Source organism: Cupressus sempervirens, chromosome 9, assembly GCF_028749045.1.
Source record: "Cupressus sempervirens isolate cs-2001-9-10 chromosome 9, ASM2874904v1, whole genome shotgun sequence".
Lineage (NCBI taxonomy): Eukaryota > Viridiplantae > Streptophyta > Pinopsida > Cupressales > Cupressaceae > Cupressus > Cupressus sempervirens.
Window position 1 is genome coordinate 820,196,621 of NC_143126.1, and position 19,765 is coordinate 820,216,385.

The window sequence follows — 19,765 nt, forward strand, 5'->3', positions numbered from 1 at the left end:
CAATAACTTCGACTTTATCAAATTGAAATAGTAATAGAATTAGAAATTGGGATGTAGAATCATAAATTATTATTTTTTACCAGGCATCAATTTTGTCCTATTTTTCTTGCACAACTTCCGTGCAAATAAGTGAAATATCCCTAGCAGACCGATTCACTTATCTGCTGTAATTTTATTTAAATAAGTAGAATTCTCCTACAATTTTTAAGTGTTCTTACAGAGTAGACAGAAGTGTAGAAGTTTGGTGTTTGATTTTTGATATTTTCTCTTCAAAATAGATGTGTTACAATATCTACCAGTAATAGCAATATTTAAACATCATAGTAATGATCCAAAACCACAGCACTTGGAAGCTGGGAATACCCAAACGAACCCAATAATAACTATTACAAAAATAAAAGCAACCCAGTACCTTAGCTACAGTCAACGCCAAATATGGATAGGCGGCTAGCTACAGGTCTGCAGCAGATCTGTTCTTATTCCAATGCCCAGGTGTGCAGAAGAGGCGGCCCAATGTTGAAGATCAGATTTGAGATGGCGGCTGCTATTGAAGATCAGATAAGAAGGGTTGCCATTGCTGAAACTGCTTGCTTTCTGCCTAAAAATAGTACTGAAGACTTGCTGAATCACAGCTGCTTGAGGGTTATGTCCCAAATAGTTTACTCTCTCGACTTAGGGCTGGCGTCCTAGTTGGAGGAATGCTCTACCAGAGCCAAGCGCCCAAAATGATGGATGAATAATGTAAAAGATAATCTTTCCTTCCTTTGCTTCTCCTTATAACTCCCTACTAGGCATTTGAACCCTAAAAATGACCTAATGTGACTGAAGTGGAAACTTTGGGTTATAATGTTTTTTTTCATTATTGGCGTCCAACATAGAGGAAAAAACATTATTTCAATCATGGTAAAAGTATCAAGTGTCACCGAAGCTCCTGTAGCTGAAAATCAAATAGTAGAGGTCTGGCACTTTCCAATGGACTATCACACCCCAACACAACTGACCAATTGGAGCCAAAAATCTCCTAATTTCAACCTAGTGGCTAATAAATTAGCCTTATTTAAAAATTTAATTACTAACTTAGGGAAATATTTAAATATATTTAAATATTTTCCCAAGAGCCAACTAATAGCCAGATCACCATCAGAAGGTGAAACTGAACTTGCCACCACCTGTGACTGATGCCGGATATCAAGAAATAATCGAGAGTCTCATCCCTCAAATCGAGGGATAACCCTAAAAAGTAGGAAGACCTCCAAATCTCTCGAAATTGAAACCAGGGGACGGTCTCCTATAACCTCAATGCTGAATGATACCTCCACCTCCTAGAAAGTAGGGGTCTTCTCCTATAATTAAGGAACTCCTCTGAATTGTGACCTCACTGTCAAAAACTTCAAATCCGAACACTGTAACCTTGATTGAGCCTCTAAACACTCTTGCCAACCTATGAGACTCCTTGATAGGCTAACTCACATATCACTACCAGAAGGAGCTAAAGAGGGGACATGACAATAAGTCCCCTTGAGCTTTCTTAAACAACTCAATCTCATGGACTACAATTGTTTTAACTCTTGAATTAGGGGATATTCTCTCTACAACATCATAGAGGCCACTCCGCACCTCATCGTTAGCGTTGAAATGTGGGTTGAATTAGTATCCTAATTAAGGAAGTAGGTCGCTGCATTTATATGCCTGTGAAGTAGATTGTGTCAATGTCTATCAATGACATCCCATATACGCCCATACCTATCTCGATTCATTGCAAAAAAAGAGAAACTGGCCTCCTTCACCCTAAATATGCCCTCATAAATGTAGCCCATTAAGGGCTTCTCTCCATCAACAATTCGTAGGAGAACAAGAAGCGGTTTTATGAACTGCATTCATTATGAAAGTTGAAAGAGAAACAATCAGTTTTAAGTTTTTTTTTAAAAAATGAACAATAATTTATAACATAATTTCATAAACAAAAAACTTGAAATGAGGACAAAAAGGAAAGTTACCTTCATAATCTCAGCGATCGGTGTCCGAAAGGAAACCTCATCAGAAATGTGATAAGCTATATCGGTCCTTGCAGTGGTCTTCGCATATGATGATGCAATCCACTCTTTACTTGTACACATGCGTCTCAAACCTCCCTTTGAATTAAGCAAGGATTGCAATGTGAGAAAATTGGTTGCAAATCTAGTGACCGCTAGATGAGACAACTCCTTTTGCTCCTGTGTATTTCCTCATGAGGTTGACCCATGTATGATTATATATGAATTTGCATACACTCTTTCCTTGCTCTATAATTGTTTTTATCCAAGGGAGTTTACCATGATCCTCTAACATGAGGTCAATGTAGTGAGCAACACAAGGGGTCCGAAATAAGTGAGGGTGTCTCTCCATAAGAAGTTTTCTTGCAACAACATAATTTGCTGCACTATCTGTAACTATCTGCACCACATTCGCCTCACCCACATCCATCATCACTTCATTCATTACTTCACAAAGATATTCAACATTCTTTGTTTTTTCCGAGGCATCAACTGATTTCAAAAAAACTATGGCACCTGAAGAAAAAGAAACAAATTAGTATAATGATCAATGATCAATCATAAATTCATAATTTATAAACTTAATCACTTAATCAAGATTCTAAATTTTTAAGTACAAGTTCTACATCCAAATTTTTAATGTCTACAATTACCTAATGAGGAGACAAGAAAGTTGAGGAGTGTTCTACTCTTATCAGTCTAACCATTAGTCATGATGGTGCAACCCTTCGTCTTCCACACCTCACGTTGCTCCTTGATTGCACCTTCTACATCAGCCACTCTTTGTGTAATATCCCTTGGCTAAACTCGCTGATTTTAGCTCAAGGAATATTGTCAAATACTTGTATTGCTGCCTTTCAATGCTAAGAAATTTAGAATGTTCTCAAATGATATTACAATGAACTAATATGCAAGTGCAGTTTTTTTGATATTTTCAATACATATACACAGAAACTAGATATGGAATGCATACCTACAGCCAGCTGACATTTTGACAAACAATTGACATACAACTATTATGCTGATCATATATGCTATTAGATTGACATTTTGTCAAACAAATAGTATGCAACATGTATCTTCTTTATTGAATTCATTCTCATGTACAATTTGTTATGAGTTTGCCAAGACAAATGGCTTACAATAATGACTACAGTAATGCCAAAATTTAATTCTGAATTATCACAGCAAAATCATATGCCCTAAAAAATTACAATGTTAACTGCTAATAGCTGCAAGAGGAACTTGATAATAGTGATGCCCAAGGATGGAGATGAATTAAGCATAAGTACTGTAGTGTGGCATCGTTCTTGTGTATTGTAGCAACTAACAATAAATGTGTTATCCAATTTAAGCACAAATAGAACTCCTGAATTGAAGCTCTCCTAAATACCAAATTCAGTGGATATTTCACCACTTCAAATGGTTGCAACATTGAAGAGTTGATGTTCTCCAATGGCTGACTGAAATTATAAATCTTAGTTTCTTCTCCCAATTTCTTATCAAATGCAATTCACAATAATCGGATGATTAACAATGAAGCGTTCACCTCTATTTATTCTTTTCCTTCACCCTTCTAGAAGGAAATAAAATATTATTTAATTGCATTCTCTAGAAGCTTCCCCCTTTCCAATACAATAATTCATTGTATTTCTAAAAAATGCACTCTCTAGAAGCTTCTCCTTTGCAATACAATAATTTATTGTGCTTCTAGAAACTTAAATTAATTAAATATAAAGTCACCTTTTAATTTTAAATTTTTTTAATGACTTTATAAGAAATTAATTTAATCAATTATTCCTTATTTCTTCACTTAGCTTTCGGAGAATGTAAAGGCTAAGAACTCCATTGAGTTGTTGAAAAGATGGGGACATTATAGTCTGCCCTCCTTGAAATTGCTTGTCCTCAAGCAACTTCAAGTCCAGATGCTGCAAAATCTCCTCATTCTCCCATGTCGCATGCTCTACTGGCAGGGCCTTCCATTTCACCAAATACTCCCTTATAGTACTCTGCCTCAAGTTTCTTTCATTGAAATCAATGATAGCCTCTGGCACCAATACCAATTTTCCCTCATCATCCAAGGGTGGAAGCATTTTAGAAGGAACAATATGATATCCCAATGCCTTCTTGAGGCGTGACACATTAAAAGCGTTGTGCACCTTGCTCTCCGCTGGAAAATCTAACTCATAAGCCACCTCCCACTTTCCTGATAATCTTGAATGGACCATAGTATCGTGGCTTAAGTTTCTCGATGCACTCTTCTTGAGAGTAGATTGATGGTAAGGTTGCAACATAAGATACACCATATCTCCAACCTCAAAAGTCCGCTTAGTCCTCTTCTGGTTTGCATACTGCTTCTGCTGATTCTGTGCCTTGGTTATATTATCCTTGAGAGTCTTAACAATGTCTTGACTCTCTTGTAACAAATCACCTACATGGGCACTCTACTATCACTCAAATGTAGATCCATAAAATTGGGTGCCTCATACCCATACAGGGCCATAAGGAGTGACATCTGAATAGACATGTGATAAGTGGTATTGTAGCAATACTCACAGAGATAAATCCATTTTACCCATGCCTTCTGTTGCCTTGCTATATAATTTATGAGATATCCCTTCACCCATTTATTTATTATTTCTGTTTGACCATTTGTTTGAGGGTGGTAGCTAGTACTCGGAGTGAGCTCTGTCGCACACAATCTAAATAGCTCCTGCCAAAAGTGACTCATAAACTTGTTGTCTCTATCACTCACAATGCTCCGAGGTAAGCCATGCAATCTGAATATTTCCTTGAAGAACAACTCTGCCACCTATGTAGTAGTGATCGAAAATAAGTGTGCAAACTTCGTAAGGCGATCCACAACCACATATATGCTGTCCCTACCTTGGGCTCTAGGCAGTCTTGTGATGAAGTCCATAGATAAACACTCCCACTTCCTATCAGGAATCGGAAGTGGCTGAAATAAATCGGTTGGATAGGAGTGTTCCTGCTTATTCTGCTAGCAGGTGGGACACTCCCTAACATACTAAAGTACTTCTGCTTTGAGCCCTTTCCATGTGAAGCGCTCTCTAATCTGTCGGTATGTCTTGTAGAAAGCAGGATGTCCTGCTATAGGTGAATCATTAAAAGATTTCAAAATCATCCTCCTCACTGTTGAGCCTGGAACCAAAAATATTCACCATTTGTAAATGATGAGCTCATTCACAAGGGTGTATTTGCTGTCCTGAATAATTTCATCTATAAATTCAGTTTTTCATGCATCCTTTGCATACTCTACAAAAATCAAGTGTCTCCAATCCTCCGATATGTCCGTCAATAAGCTCAAATGGGGCCTACGTGATAAAGCGTCAACAACTACATTCTGTGTCCCCTTAAAATATGTAATATCAAAGTCATAGGGCTGTAACTTGCTCACCCACTTTTGCTGCCTATCATTGAGATCTCATTGCCCCAAAAAGTGTTTTAGGCTATTATGGTTGGTTTTGATATAAAATTTGCTACCTACCAAATATTGCTTGAATTTAGCCAAAGCATGCATAATGGCTAACATCTCCTTATCATATATGCTGAAGCTCTGCTCTGGCCCTCTTAATTTCTTGCTCTCATAAGCAATAGGGTGCTTCTCCTGCATAAGTACTGCTTTGGAAGCATCACAATGTAGCTCAAAATGTTTGTTGAAATCTGGTAATGCTAACACTGGACAGGGAGTCATCAACTCCTTAAATTTCTCAAAACACTCTTGTGCCTAAGGAGTCCACAAGAAAGCTCCCTTTCTCATCAAATTTGTGAAGGGTGCTGTATGCCTAAAATATCCATCCACAAACCTCTTGTAGAAACGACATAATCTCAGAGAGCCCCTTAATGTGTAAGGTTCACTGGTGAAGGCCACTCCACAATTGCACGAATCTTTTCAGGATCCATGCGTACGCTTTCTACATTGATGATGTGACCCAAATACAACAACTCTGTCATACTCAAATCACATTTTGACTCCTTTGCATACAAGGACTCTCTGCCCAATATATCCAACACTGTGTCAAGGTGAACCAAGTGCTCCTCCCAAGATCTACTGTACACCAAGATATCATTGAAGAAGACAAGTACAAATTTCCTTACCTGAGGATGGAAAACCCTATTCATTGTTGCCTGAAAAGTAGTAGGTGCGTTAGTTAGCCCAAATTGCATAACTACAAACTCAAAATGGCCTCAATGACATCTAAAGGCTATCTTCTCGATGTCCTGCACTCTAACTCTTATTTGGTGATAACCTGATCTCAAATCTATCTTTGAGAAGAAGCAAGCTCCATGAAACTCATCTATAAACTCATCGATCCTGGGAATGGGGTACCTATTTTTAATTCTCTTCCAATTAAGCACCCAATAATCAATGCACATCCTTAATGACCTATCCTTCTTCTTCACCAACACCACTGAAGACGCGAAAGGAGACTTACTTGGTCTAATGTGGCCCATAGCAAGTAACTCTTTTATAGTTTTTTCAATTTCATCCTTCAACCTCTTCGGATGCCTGTAGGATGTAATCATGATGGGCTTAGCCCCCTCCTCTAACTTAATGATATGCTCAATACCCTTGTCTGGTGGTCTACCTGGTGGAATGTCACTGAACACCTTAGAGTGTTTAAGCTCTTGAATATTAGGAGGATATTTAATCTTTTGCTGTCCCTCCTGTGACGGCATTAACATGCACTCTGCTGCCCACTCTACCTGATCATGTCGAATCAATCTAGCCATCCTTTAGAAAGGGACCATTCTGAAATCACTGTCTCTGATTGCCTTAAGAATCTGTGTCTTCCCATTCACTTTAAACCTCATCTCCATCTCCTTGAGATTAAGAGTGAACTCACCAATATCATGCAACCAACTCATTCCAAGTACTGTATCTGTATCTCCCATAGGCACAACATAGAAATCTGCCTTAAAAGGCATAATTATTAACTTGCAAAGGGAGTCCAGTGATCTTACAATCACAATTGAGGACATAGCCATCAGCTACTCACTCTAATTCCCCCAAACTCCTCTGTTTGTATGCCACGCTTCTCCACCAACCTAGCATCAATGAAATTGTGAGTGGCATCGGTATCAACCAAAGTTATAACTCGTTGTCCAGCAAGTACTCCTCTCATTCAAAATGATCCTTCCTGCTACTACTGTAATAACCCCAACCGGTTATAGCTTTAACAAACAACAAATTCTTTTATAATTTAGTTGTTTGACATTTTGTCAAACACTGCAAGCACGCTCTACTACCAATGTAATATCCTTTGCCCAAACTGACTGATTTTAGCTCAAGGAATATTGTCAAACACTTGTATTGCTGCCTTTCAATACTAAGAAACTTGTAATGTTTGCAAATGATATTATAATGAACTAATATGCAAGTGTAATTCTTTTGATATTTTCAATGCATATACATGGAAACTAGATATGGAATGCATACCTATAGCCAACTGATATTTTGACAAACAATTGACATACAACTATTATGCTGATCATATATGCTAATAGATGGACATTTTGCAAAACAAATGGTATGCAACATGTATCTCCATTATTGAATTTATTCTCATGTACAATGTTGCTATGAGTTTGCCAAGACAAATGGCTTACAATAATGACTATAGTAATGCCAAAATCTAATTCTGAATTATCACAGCAAAATCATATGCCCTAAAAAATTACAATGTTAACTACTAATAGCTGCAAGAGGAACCTGATAATAGTGATGCCCAAGGATGGAGATGAATCAAGCATAAGTACTGTAGCGCAACATCGTTCTTGCGTACTGTAGCAGCCAATAATAAATATATTATCCAATTTAGGCACAAATAGAACTCCTGAATTGGAGCTCTCCTGAATACCAAATTTAGTAGATATTTCACCACCTCAAATGTTTGCAACACTGAAGAGTTGACGTTCTCCAATGGCTGACTGAAATTAGAAACCTTAGTTTCTTCTCCCAAGTTCTTATCAAATACAATTCACAATAATCGGATGATTAACAATGAAGCTCTCACCTCTATTTATTCTTTTCCTTCACCCTTCTAGAAGGAAATAAAATATTATTTACTTGCATTCTCTAGAAGCTTCCCCCTTTTCAATGCAATAATTAATTGTATTTCTAGAAAATGCACTCTCTAGAAGCTTCTCCCTTGCAATACAATAATTAATTGTGCTTCTAGAAAATTAAATTAATTAAATATAAAGTCACCTTTAAAATTTTTTTTTTAATGACTTTATAAGAAATTAATTTAATCAATTTCTTCTTATTTCTTCATTTAGCCTTTGGAGAATGTAAAGGCTAAGAACTCCATTGAGTTGCTAAAAAGATGGGGACAGTTTGGGTCAAAATAGGGCCTCCTAGCTCGTCAACACTAGGGGCTTTGAACCCTAGACCACAAACAGTAACAACATCGATTGCAATTTGCCGATAAGGGGACCAAAAACAAATAAAATAAAATTTATAGTTAAACAAATTAGTATATTATATTATTACTATAAAATTTTAGACAAATTAAAATAAAGAAAATAAGCATATTATTGTATCTTGAAACTTGAAAGCAAGAGAAGTAAGACATAAATTTAAATTTAAATAAATAAGTACCTTGTTGCATTGAATGAAATGATGTTGTAGATGAAGAAGTCTCCAAGTGCCAATTTTGCATTATCATGCTTATCCTTGTTCCAACCCATGCTCTTAAGCGATGGTTGTGCACTTGGAGTTGTGCATGGAACAAACATGGATTCAAGTGTCAATTTTTGCTTATGAATGCGAGGCCCAATGGTCACACTTGTAGAAGCAGTAGCAGTAGTAGGTGGAGTAGGGGATAATGGAGAGTGAAGACTAGAAGATCCGTGTTGAACTAGTTGTGCCATTTCTTCTTGTTGCTTCTTTTTCAATTCCTTTTTCTCCATCTTTTCCTTTAGAAGAGTTTGCATGTCTTGTTTAACATCCTAGGGTACTTCTTTGCATTTTTTAGCATCACACCTAGGTATATGTGCTAGGTGATACTTCAATCTATTTATGCCTCCTCCGTTATATATTACACCGCAATGCCAATATGAATATATTATAAATAGAAAAAAGTTAGCAGTAAACCAGATTTTTAAACTCTAGGGCCTTCTAGTTCTTACTTATCAAGTTTGTCATCGAGATAAATTTGAATAAATCTAAATAGTTGATACTAGAAGTAGAGACTAACACAAATGTAAACAAAATAGAAAGTAAAAAATATGAATGTAAAACAATTTACAAAACAATACAAAGAAATGCAACTTGTTGCTTACCTCTTCAAATTTTCACAGTTAATGGAAATGCAAGTAAGTTTGTAGAAGCCTCCTCCAAATGTTTCCTTAAATTCCTCTCAATGCTTAAGTGCAAGCTACAAAGTTGCACCAACCATCAGCAATCGATATGGGAGAGTCAATCGGCTTGCTAATTTCTCTCTCAAAACCCCAATACTCTTCTTTAACTCTTTCCTCTCTATCACAAGCATTACCAAAAGGTGGAATGACCTTTTTAGGTCAAATGGATGTTATACATAACAAAAAAAAGTAAGTCAACCTTTTTTTTTGCTCTTTTTTGTTGCACCCGTCGGCAAGAGTCCTGAGCTTGGGACTTAGCGAGTCTGGAGACTCTCTACACTTGGCGAATCCACATGGACTTTGCCAGACTCGGCCGAGTTTGAGTCCAGAGGCCATTTGCCTTGGAAAGGTTGACTCTGCCTTGGACTCGCAGAGTCCCATAACTATGGTCGGAATTGCATAACTCAGGAACTGAGCACAAAATATTAAACTTGTTGGTATTAGGGAGCGAATCTTGATTGGCATTCTTTTTTTTGTTGAAGTAGGAGGAAAGTGGTTTATTTGTGCTGAAGTTTGCAGTACTCTTCCACAGAGCCATTTCAATTTTAGTACTTAGAACACTCAACTTATATTATATTACAAAAACAAGAGCTTGTATAAAGAAAATTGAAATGTGCCACATCAGGCTAAGTGCTAAGTCACGTTTATTAAAATTGATGACAAAATAGTAATGATAAGCTTGCCCATGAGAAGCTGTGTTATGTGTTTCTAGAGACATCAATTTTCTTTACTCCCCTGCAGTCATGTGGTGATTGCCCATGTTGACAAGTTGAATAGCATTGATATGTTAAGATAGCCAACATAATACTGGTGCCGCCATTAAAACACACCCAACAACACTAATAGAACCAAGAGGGGGGTTGCTTTAGTGATATGTAATCATCCACGTTGGATAAGAAGCAATTAGTTTAATTTTTAGCAGCTTTCCAATGCTACCAAAATGACTTTGATGTGTACTGGGCACAAGGTGGCATGATCAATACTAAATGGAGGCTATTATTTAATATAAAGCAGCGATGAACCCATGATCATTATATGACATTGGAATCATCTTAGTTTCCTGGCATTGGAAAATAAATAGTTGTTTGTAGATAATCATTCTTACATGCTGGTGCAATTTATTAAGAGAAACATGTATTGTGTGGAGCTATGTTTGGGGACCTGCTTTATTGTTCCAAAATTCAATGATGGGATTCTACAGGGCCAAGTTTATTTTCTACAGGGCCAAGTTTATTTTTCCATTGCAAAGGTATCTGCTGGTCTGAAGAATTTTATAATGAAATATACGAGAACAATTTTTATATTTCATGGGCCCCAATTTAGTAAATGGCTTTGTTCTTAAGTCTTGATGTGAACTTTTATAAGTTCGATAATACTACATTGAGATTTCATATGACTTCATCGTAGATTCAAATAAGAGAAAATATTACTTTGAGTATTTTGGCAATATAAATTTTGGCTTGAAGTGTATTGGACGCCGATTGATATTCTTTAGATGTTCTATTTTAATCAAGGGTTTTTCTATTATTATTAGGAATAATAAAGTTTAGTCTGCCAATCCTAATCCAATTTGTTGGATGCAGATGTATTTGAGGCATTTTGATTGTGAAAACATATGAACTTCAACCCCTTCACCATTACTAAACGTTTTCTCCATTCCTTGGTATTGATGTGCTTTCAACGACAACTTTTTGTGAAGTTTGTGTTCTTTACTAAAATCTCGATGTACATATTTGACCTCTGTTCTATGGGAGTTCCATTACAAATACAAATTGAGCAAAGCTAGAAACTATACACCTAATATGGAGACTTGGTCGGAGTGGAGAACAAAGTCCTTTATTGTATAGATGTAGGTGGAGTTGAAAGAGCTGAAAGCTTGGTTTGATCGCTTTTATTCCATCCTCGCATAATGCAAATAGACTAAGATTCTAAGATATATTAAAATAAAGAGAAGTTTGCCATATCTGATGTAATGCAAAATTGTTCAACGATATAAAAGTGGGAATTTCACATTGTGGGGGGGAATAATAATCAATGTTCCATTCCCATTGTTTGACAAAAGTTTTTATGGAGGCATTTTCTGATTTGATGCATATGGACCTGTATTCGAGAAATGTTAGTGAAACAAGTATTGCCATGAGTAACTATCTATAGAAGACAATCTTCGGGCATTGTGAAGGCACATGGAAACGCCTCTAAGTTTGTAGGAGGCACTGTGTTTGCAGTGGAATATATTGTATTTCCTTAATGCATTGTGTGACTATGCATCATACAAAAGGCTTGGTTTGGAAAATACAAGATGTTGATGAGCAAATTCTCTTGATTAATGAGATAATTATTTCATTATCTTTTAGTACTACTTTTATTTTCTTGTTACAATTAATCTCTTATTTGCATTTCTATATATATACTCCAAGAGCTATTTGCTTTGATCTTGTCCTTTGTCTATAGGGATGTTGTTACAAGAAAATAATAATGGTGCATTAGGTACGCTACCAAGGCATTGCAGAGGACTCAATCTTAGGACTATAGCTCCAAAGTGGTTTTGGATCTTAGTCATATGTTTACCATGCTAGAAAATGTGAGTCTATGAAAGAAAATTAGCTTCTATGATTGGAATTATGTAGGAACAATATCTTTCTATGACAAAAGGGAGCAGCTAGAGGATTTGATTCATTGATCTTCAAGGATAGATGGGTATTTAAATGCTTACAGTCAGGGGACTAAGTTGATGGCTGAAACATTTTACGATGTAAAGGAAACTAACATTTAGAGGGACTGACTTACATTAGAAGCAACCTTGGACAAGGAGGTTATGAGGTTGACATATGTACTTGGAGCTTTAGAAGGAAGCCAAATTAGAATGAATGCTTGATATAGCCAAATCCGGGGATAAATCCATAGTTTATTACATTCATTCATGGTACTATAGAATCATACATGTACTTTTGTGTATGGAAAGTTGCTCGTGTGAAGAATGTTGTGTGCTTGATGATGAGGCCCTTGGAAGAAGATATTTTCCGTAATTGGAGTATATGGACAGGACATGCCTCCGTGGCAGAGGGAGGAACTCAAGGATCTACATTTGTTGGCATCCAATGATATTTAGTCAAAGGGAGTAGATCATGTTGAGATGGTTTCTCTAATTCTGAGTTAAGCTACATTATCATTGAAGAACATATGGCCAACATTCTCGCCGAGCCTCATGCCAAAGAGAAGTTTTGTGTACTTCCGGGACAAGCTTGATATGTTGGAGAATGAAGCCTTAGCTGAAAAGGAACTTCAACATCAGTGATCTATTATTTGTATCCTTGCATATTCTTTCCTTTGAGAGAGAAGTTCGAGGTGAAAGCCATTGTTTTCACCCTATGGATTGAGCCATAGTGGATCCACCCTCTTATATGGTTCATGGTTGATGTCATGTGTGTGACGCTATGACACCACTACGTGAGAGAATCAATGATGATTCCGTGTAAACTCTTTTTTCATATGTGTGACTCTATGACTTTATGGGTCCTCTGTGTACATTATTGAAAGGTGACAATCTTTCTGATAATGTACACTTGTATTCAACATTGTAAGGTCGTGACTTTACATTGTCCACAATCATGATGATATCATGCTGACTTGATATTCGTGGAAATATCTTAATAGTTAATGTCTCTTAAATATATTGATAGATGTTGTGTTGACTTGATATCGGTTATGTATCAATATGTTCTTTATGAGATAATCATGGTGGATATTATGTGATGTAATATCCACGGACATGCCATGATATTTTATGGTAGACATCATGTGACGTGATGTCAGTGTACTTACCATAACTAGGATATAAGAATGTCATGTGACTTTATGTTCTCTATATTCCTTGATATCATGAGTTAGGTGATATCTAAATTGAGTTATACTTAGTTATCTTCCCTAGCAAAGAGGGAGTGTTAAGACATTGTAGCTTCAGTCAAATATTCAGGTAATAAATTGCATGACTATAATTCTATCACCTCATATCAGAATCAAAACTCTATTTGCACTTACAGATACTGGGTATATCTATCCTCGGTTAATCATGATCGAACATGCCATTGGTGAGCCTCTTTGTGATCGGACTAATGATCTATAAGGCTATGGCAGATCGGCGATTTGCCTAGAGCTATTTTAGGCATTGTATTAATTAAACAAATTAAGATTACATTAACCAAGTTGTTAAATATATAGTCATGTCATGAGCGGACATGAGATGTCCCCTCATGGCATGCCTAATGTAATCATGCCTGTTTGAGGTAATATTAATATCAAATCGATCAGACCAAGAGAGAATATTGAAATCAATAAATATTCTGCCTTGTTGGGGATCGAATACCACTAGTTCAGATTCAGACCTGTGAATCTATAGTCAGCAAGCATTATGTCTTCATCACCAATTGATAGTGATTGCTTTTTTTGTTTGTAGTTTGTTCTGACATGTACTGATATTTAAATTTAAATTTTTATATTCAGGATATTAGCTGAACTAGAAATGACCCGCACTGCTTTGCTTCAAGCTGAGAAGAATGTTGAAGGAAAGAAAAAGGTATGTCTTGTTGTTTTCTTTCATTAAAAAAAGAAGTAAGTGTTGAAGTTCTTCTACATTTCACATATATATGTGCTGTTAGCATTTGTGTTGCTTTTGAAGCATGCAAAAGGAAAAGTTTTATCTCATATTTTTAATACTTTTTTGCTGTTCTCATTAGACGACATTTTAAATTCAAGTGATATTTTTGTGTTTGTGAACATATTTGCACGAGTGCAGGATATTGAAGAAATCACAGCTTCAAGGAAAGCTGCTCAGGAGGGTCAAAATGCTGCAATAGATCAACTTATGAAGCAGCTTAATGAGGTTTGAAATAGATATATCATGGCACACAGTTCATGTATTTGATTAACGTACGATATTATTTTCTTACATCTGTAAGGATTTAGATTTTGGATTTTAAAATTGTGTAGTAGGTACCTGTAATATATCAGCCAAAATATATGGATCATTTCTTATTAAGATAGTGTTTCTAATTTTGAGGTTCTTGCAAGGCACTGGGTTTGCTATTTGAGCTTTAAAATTATTTTTAATGTCTTTTCTTTAACATTAAACAATTCCATTTCTAAACTCCAGCATGGTTACAATTAGTTCAAATCCATCCTGACAAGAGGTTAACGTATGATATTATTTTCTTACATCTGTAAGGATTTAGATTTTGGATTTTAAAATTGTGTAGTAGGTACCTGTAATATATCAGCCAAAATATATGGATCATTTCTTATTAAGATAGTGTTTCTATTTTTGAGGTTCTTGCAAAGCACTGGGTTTGCAATTTGAGCTTTAAAATTATTTTTAATGTCTTTTCTTTAACATTAAACAATCCCATTTCTATACTCCAGCATGGTTACAATTAGTTCAAATCCATCCTGACAAGCCCAGACCTAGTATTTTTTATTAATGAGTGTGTAAAGATCCCTGCTGGCTCACTCTGAATTTATGCTGAAAAATTGTTTTTGTTGTGTTTTGAGTTTTGAGTTTTGAAATTTGCAATTCTCTTGTTTTTGAATATGTAGAAATGCTCATAAAATAACACAAATTGAAACTAATATGAAATGCCAGCACAATGATCTCAATAGCAATTATCAAATTTGCAAATTAATTGCAATGCAAATAACTCAATTATTAAGGAACCTGATTTAGATAATGGCGTTGGAAAAAAAGTTGCAGCAGACGTGAATGGGGATTCCATGCAAATCTGGTATGGTAAAATGCCAGGCTAATTCCTATAGTTTGCAGCCTTACGGGGAAATTCTCCCAGTTGTGAGTTGTAATGCTGCTGGAGAACAAACACAGCTCACAGGTTGATAACGCTGCCCAATGTGTAATGATTGCACATGGAAATAAAGCCCAAATGCTGCTTCAATCATGTAATTGCTGCACACATAAACACTGTTAATTGCAGTTGTTTAAACCCTTGCAATAATAGCGTCCAAACTTATTCTTCTCCTTAATCAAATCACAGCAAATGGAATGATTGAATGATTTACAACAGCAGCATTCAATCCTCAGTAGATGATACACAATTCACTGGTATGCAAACTCAGTTCAAAGTGCAAATAAATTTGAGGAACAAAACTATATTTCCTCCAAACTCACGTTGAAGCCCTTGGATCTCAATATTATCAAACAAATGCAATAATGGAATACGTTGATTTGTTTCATGAAGGCATTTTATAATATTTACAAAGCCCAAGTCTTCAACAAACCACTAGATGGCCAATAGCTTCTTAGATACACTTTTCTCTTAAAATCCCTTTGCTTTATACTTAGGCACATATTTGAATAATACAGTTTATTAACTTGCTTTGGCTCCAAAAATGACCTTTTCAACAATATTATGATATTTTGACACACAAGGTCATTGTTTCATGTGCACAACATTTAAAACTTCTCAACCCGGTCCCAATGAGCTATGACACTAAGGTGGCCAATATATATTACAAAGTAATTGGAAAATATTTGCTTGTTATTAACAATCGTAAAGATAGGAACATTCTATTCTAGAAACATAAAACTAAATATTAGAAACATTCTAATATTTACATAAGATTACAATAGATAACCACTAGATACTATTCAGAGATAATATGAACTATCTATTATCGTAATACCCTCCCTTAATGGTTAATCTATCCAGAGCACGAAGCTGTCAAAAAGCATAAAAGGCAGATTCTGTTTGCTCAAGGTGCTCCGCACTGTTTGCTGTGGGCTGCAAACTAGATTGCTTAGATAGGGCAGCTAAGCGCTTCTGACATTCAACCTTCATGTGCCACAAACTTGTGGCAATAGTTGCATTGAATGTTTTTCTTGTTGGAGCCTTTTGAAGCTAGAGCAGAGGACCTTTGCTGAGAACTAGAACTACCTTATCCTTGTCACGATATTCGAAGATGGTTAACATCCGCTGTTTCCATGTGCCATAATTGCAACCGTTGAACTTTTAATTTTTCTCGAGCAAAATATTAGTCAGAGATACTATACACGTTTTTCAATGAAAAATCGTGAAAATCTTTCAAGGCACGTACTTCGAGGCAAAAAACAGGAGACCTAGAAAATTTGAAGGATGACCCAAAAGAGAGCTCACGAAACCCAAAAAGAATATGTTGTCAATTTTTGGATCTCGCTCGCTTGAAAATCAAGGCACAAAAACAACACCCAAAAAAAATAGACGACAACCCAATTGAGATCTCAGAAAACCTACCAAGGATTAGTTATTTTTTGATCCAGTGCAAAAATTAGGGGTTTGAACAAAAACAACCTTGCTTCAAAAAAACCACAAAAAATGGCGGAAATGTGAAGAAAAAATAGATGGATCTGAATAGGAATGGGTTGCAGAATTGAAATAAAAGTCGGCAGATTCAAAGCTCTTAGAACGGAAAACCTAGTCGGATTATAGAGAGAGTTGGAAGCAAATATGTATGTAAATAATCAAAAATAAAAGATAGATAATTTCAACCTAGAAATTATAATTATTTTCGAATTTTTTTATAGTATTGGCTCTGATACCATATTACAGAAGATATTGGAAAATATTTTCTTGTTATTAACACTGATCAAGAGATCAATTTATATAAGAGACTGAATGATGTTTTCTTAAGAAACAATCGTAAAGAATAGAAACATTCTATTCTAGATATAGAAAACTAAATATTAGAAATATTCTAATATTTACTGACACATTCTAATATTTACAGAAGATTACAATAGATAACCATTAGATACTAAACAGAGATAATAAAAACTATGTATTATCGTAATAATATACTATACTAACAAAAATAACAACTTGAGCGTATTAAATTAAATAATGATCATAATTCACCCATCTTGTAAAAATGACTGAAGAAGCATTAAAATTGAAATTTGACAGTACATGCGTGATTGTGATGAAGAAAGACGATGAATGAACCTGATGGGGTGAGTGACTAAAAATAGATGCTCCCTCCAAGATTCTTGGAGCCCAAACTAGAAGCCAAAAATAAAAAACTAAGAAGCATTATTCAACTCCGTTTACTCCTCTAAGCTCATTGGGACCATCTGTTGACTAACAATAAATAGTAAGTCCCACCAAACAAAGCCATATCCCTGAAGAGCGTCCTCTAATTACCAATATTAGCCTACAAGGACTCAGTAATAGGCTAAATCCATCTATTGTCATGGTCATGCTAAAAAAGGGACATTACAACCCTCTTTCCCCAAGATTGCTTGTCCTCAAGCAATCACAAGAATCAAAGAAACATAATGATCCACCCGGATCCCAAGGATAAATATGTATAATGTCCCTTGTTTTTCAAACTCCTGTGATGATACCACTATCCACAAAGCTATCCTGAATATACTATCACCATGTCGACAATTGCGACTCAACCAATCCTCAGTACTAAACCTGTCTACACGTTGTCGCCAGTAGAAAAGTAACTTACATCCATCCATAACTAGGAAAAATGGATATCCAATATCATTTGCTAGATCAAAACTCCTTGCACACACTACCAATTTTCTATGAGGATGAAGCCCATCTATACAATAGGGACAAGAACTTCCAAAAGCAACTGTATTAGAATTCAGATATCCATCCTATGCAAAACTATCATGGACAAGTTGACCTTACAAATGGCGCCCTGCTAGCTTGCAATAACTAACCCTATCAACTGCTGTTGGAGTAAACCCATCCCATAAAAGATGGTAAGAAATTGAAGCCAAACCACAACGGCATCAAACCAAGTCCTCTACTTGTGGGTCAAAAGAGAAACGATGAGCACTCTCCACTGTGTAATTGCAGTAAAATGCTCCAATCTCTGTTAGAGGCTCGTCGGTACCAAACTGGGAATCAAAAGATGGCTTCAATCTCCGACTCTGAACAACTGGTCGAGCAAGATCCAAGGTAACCCTTTCAACAAACCCAACCATAAAAATCCCTGTAGGGAAGCATTGTAGCCAAAGTCTCTACAATCCTTCTCGCCAAATGTTGAATACCATCATAACCTTGGATGAGAGAATCCCTAGAACCTTTGCGTGGTTCCTATTGCAATTCCAGACTCTCAATATCTTGTTTTGGATCATCTGTTAGTTTGCTAACTATGGTGGAACCTAGTACAACAAAATACTCTTTACAACCCTCCCCTGATGCACTCATATCAAGAATGGATATAACTACATCCTCATCACATCCATCATCCCTATCCGTGGAAGTCATCTCACCACTAACCACCACAATGTATAGCTGAACTAGATCTGGGGTTGGGGTAGACTATACACACTCCAACTGCACGACTACCTCTCTCAATTGCAGTTACGACTCTTGGAGAGCCAACTAGGTGCCCTCCAACACCCCAAAATTCGCCTTAAGCTCATAGGTGAGCTGAACCACCTCCTCTTTCCCTAACAATGCCTCATAACAAGTCATTTACCAACTGTAAATAGTTATGCTAGGGAAAAGCAACTACCACTATGCTCATCCGACGTAATAGCACCCCAACCAAATGCAATTAACATCTAATGTGCATACCCTAACTCCTATGTAAGCTCTCTGATTCACTAACGACACTGTGATATGAAATCGTATCCTTACTGCTCACCTCATGATCACCCTCCTCATGTGCACTGACAACCTCACACATGTCCAACAACAAGGTATTGCCACTGGGTACCTCTTCCAATACCTCCTTCAAAGAAGTAGAAGCTAGTGCTGTATCAAGATCCTCCCATGTCTCCGCTTCTTCCTCATCGATAAGTCCTTGTAAAACACGATCCTAGGGCCTATCACCATCCAATATGATATACCAGACTTGTTGCAGCATGAGTCATCATTGTGTGAAACATTAGAGGTTCCCACATCACTAGTATCAACACCATCCAATTGAGACCCCTTTGCTATTGCCTGATGCTGCATACATGACTCAATGTCATCATGTGAATCAACAACACTAGGGCCTAAATCTACATCAAGTGACTCCTCCGTAACACTCAAATCATGAGTGTCGTAACTGGGTTGCTCCATGCCCTCATCCTAAAACCTGAAAAGGCTGTTGTCTCCAACACTAACTCAACACTATGACAACTGCCATAAATATCATAGCTATCAGTGTTCATATCCTCCACACAGTCCTAAAAAACAACAACCTCATCAAGAGAGTCTAAACTAGTGGTGGTATCAACTGCCTCGTCCGCACTCGCCCTATTAGCAACACTATTAATATGATCAAATAGGAGTCCGGTTTTCTGAGAATCAAACCCCGTGTCATTGACATTTTCATAACCACTAACTGGAGTG

At 36.5% G+C, this 19,765-nt stretch overlaps 1 protein-coding gene across 2 annotated transcripts in view; it reads left to right on the forward strand.

The window, feature by feature from the left end:
• Positions 1-19,765, forward strand: part of ATGRIP (Golgi-localized GRIP domain-containing protein) — a 236,648-nt gene that overhangs the window by 79,984 nt on the left and 136,899 nt on the right. For both annotated transcript variants that reach the window (XM_089802216.1, XM_089802217.1), the window contains exons 4-5: positions 13,920-13,992; positions 14,212-14,298. In XM_089802216.1, the coding sequence (XP_089658342.1) occupies positions 13,920-13,992; positions 14,212-14,298 (160 nt within the window). The remainder of the gene's footprint in view (positions 1-13,919; positions 13,993-14,211; positions 14,299-19,765) is intronic.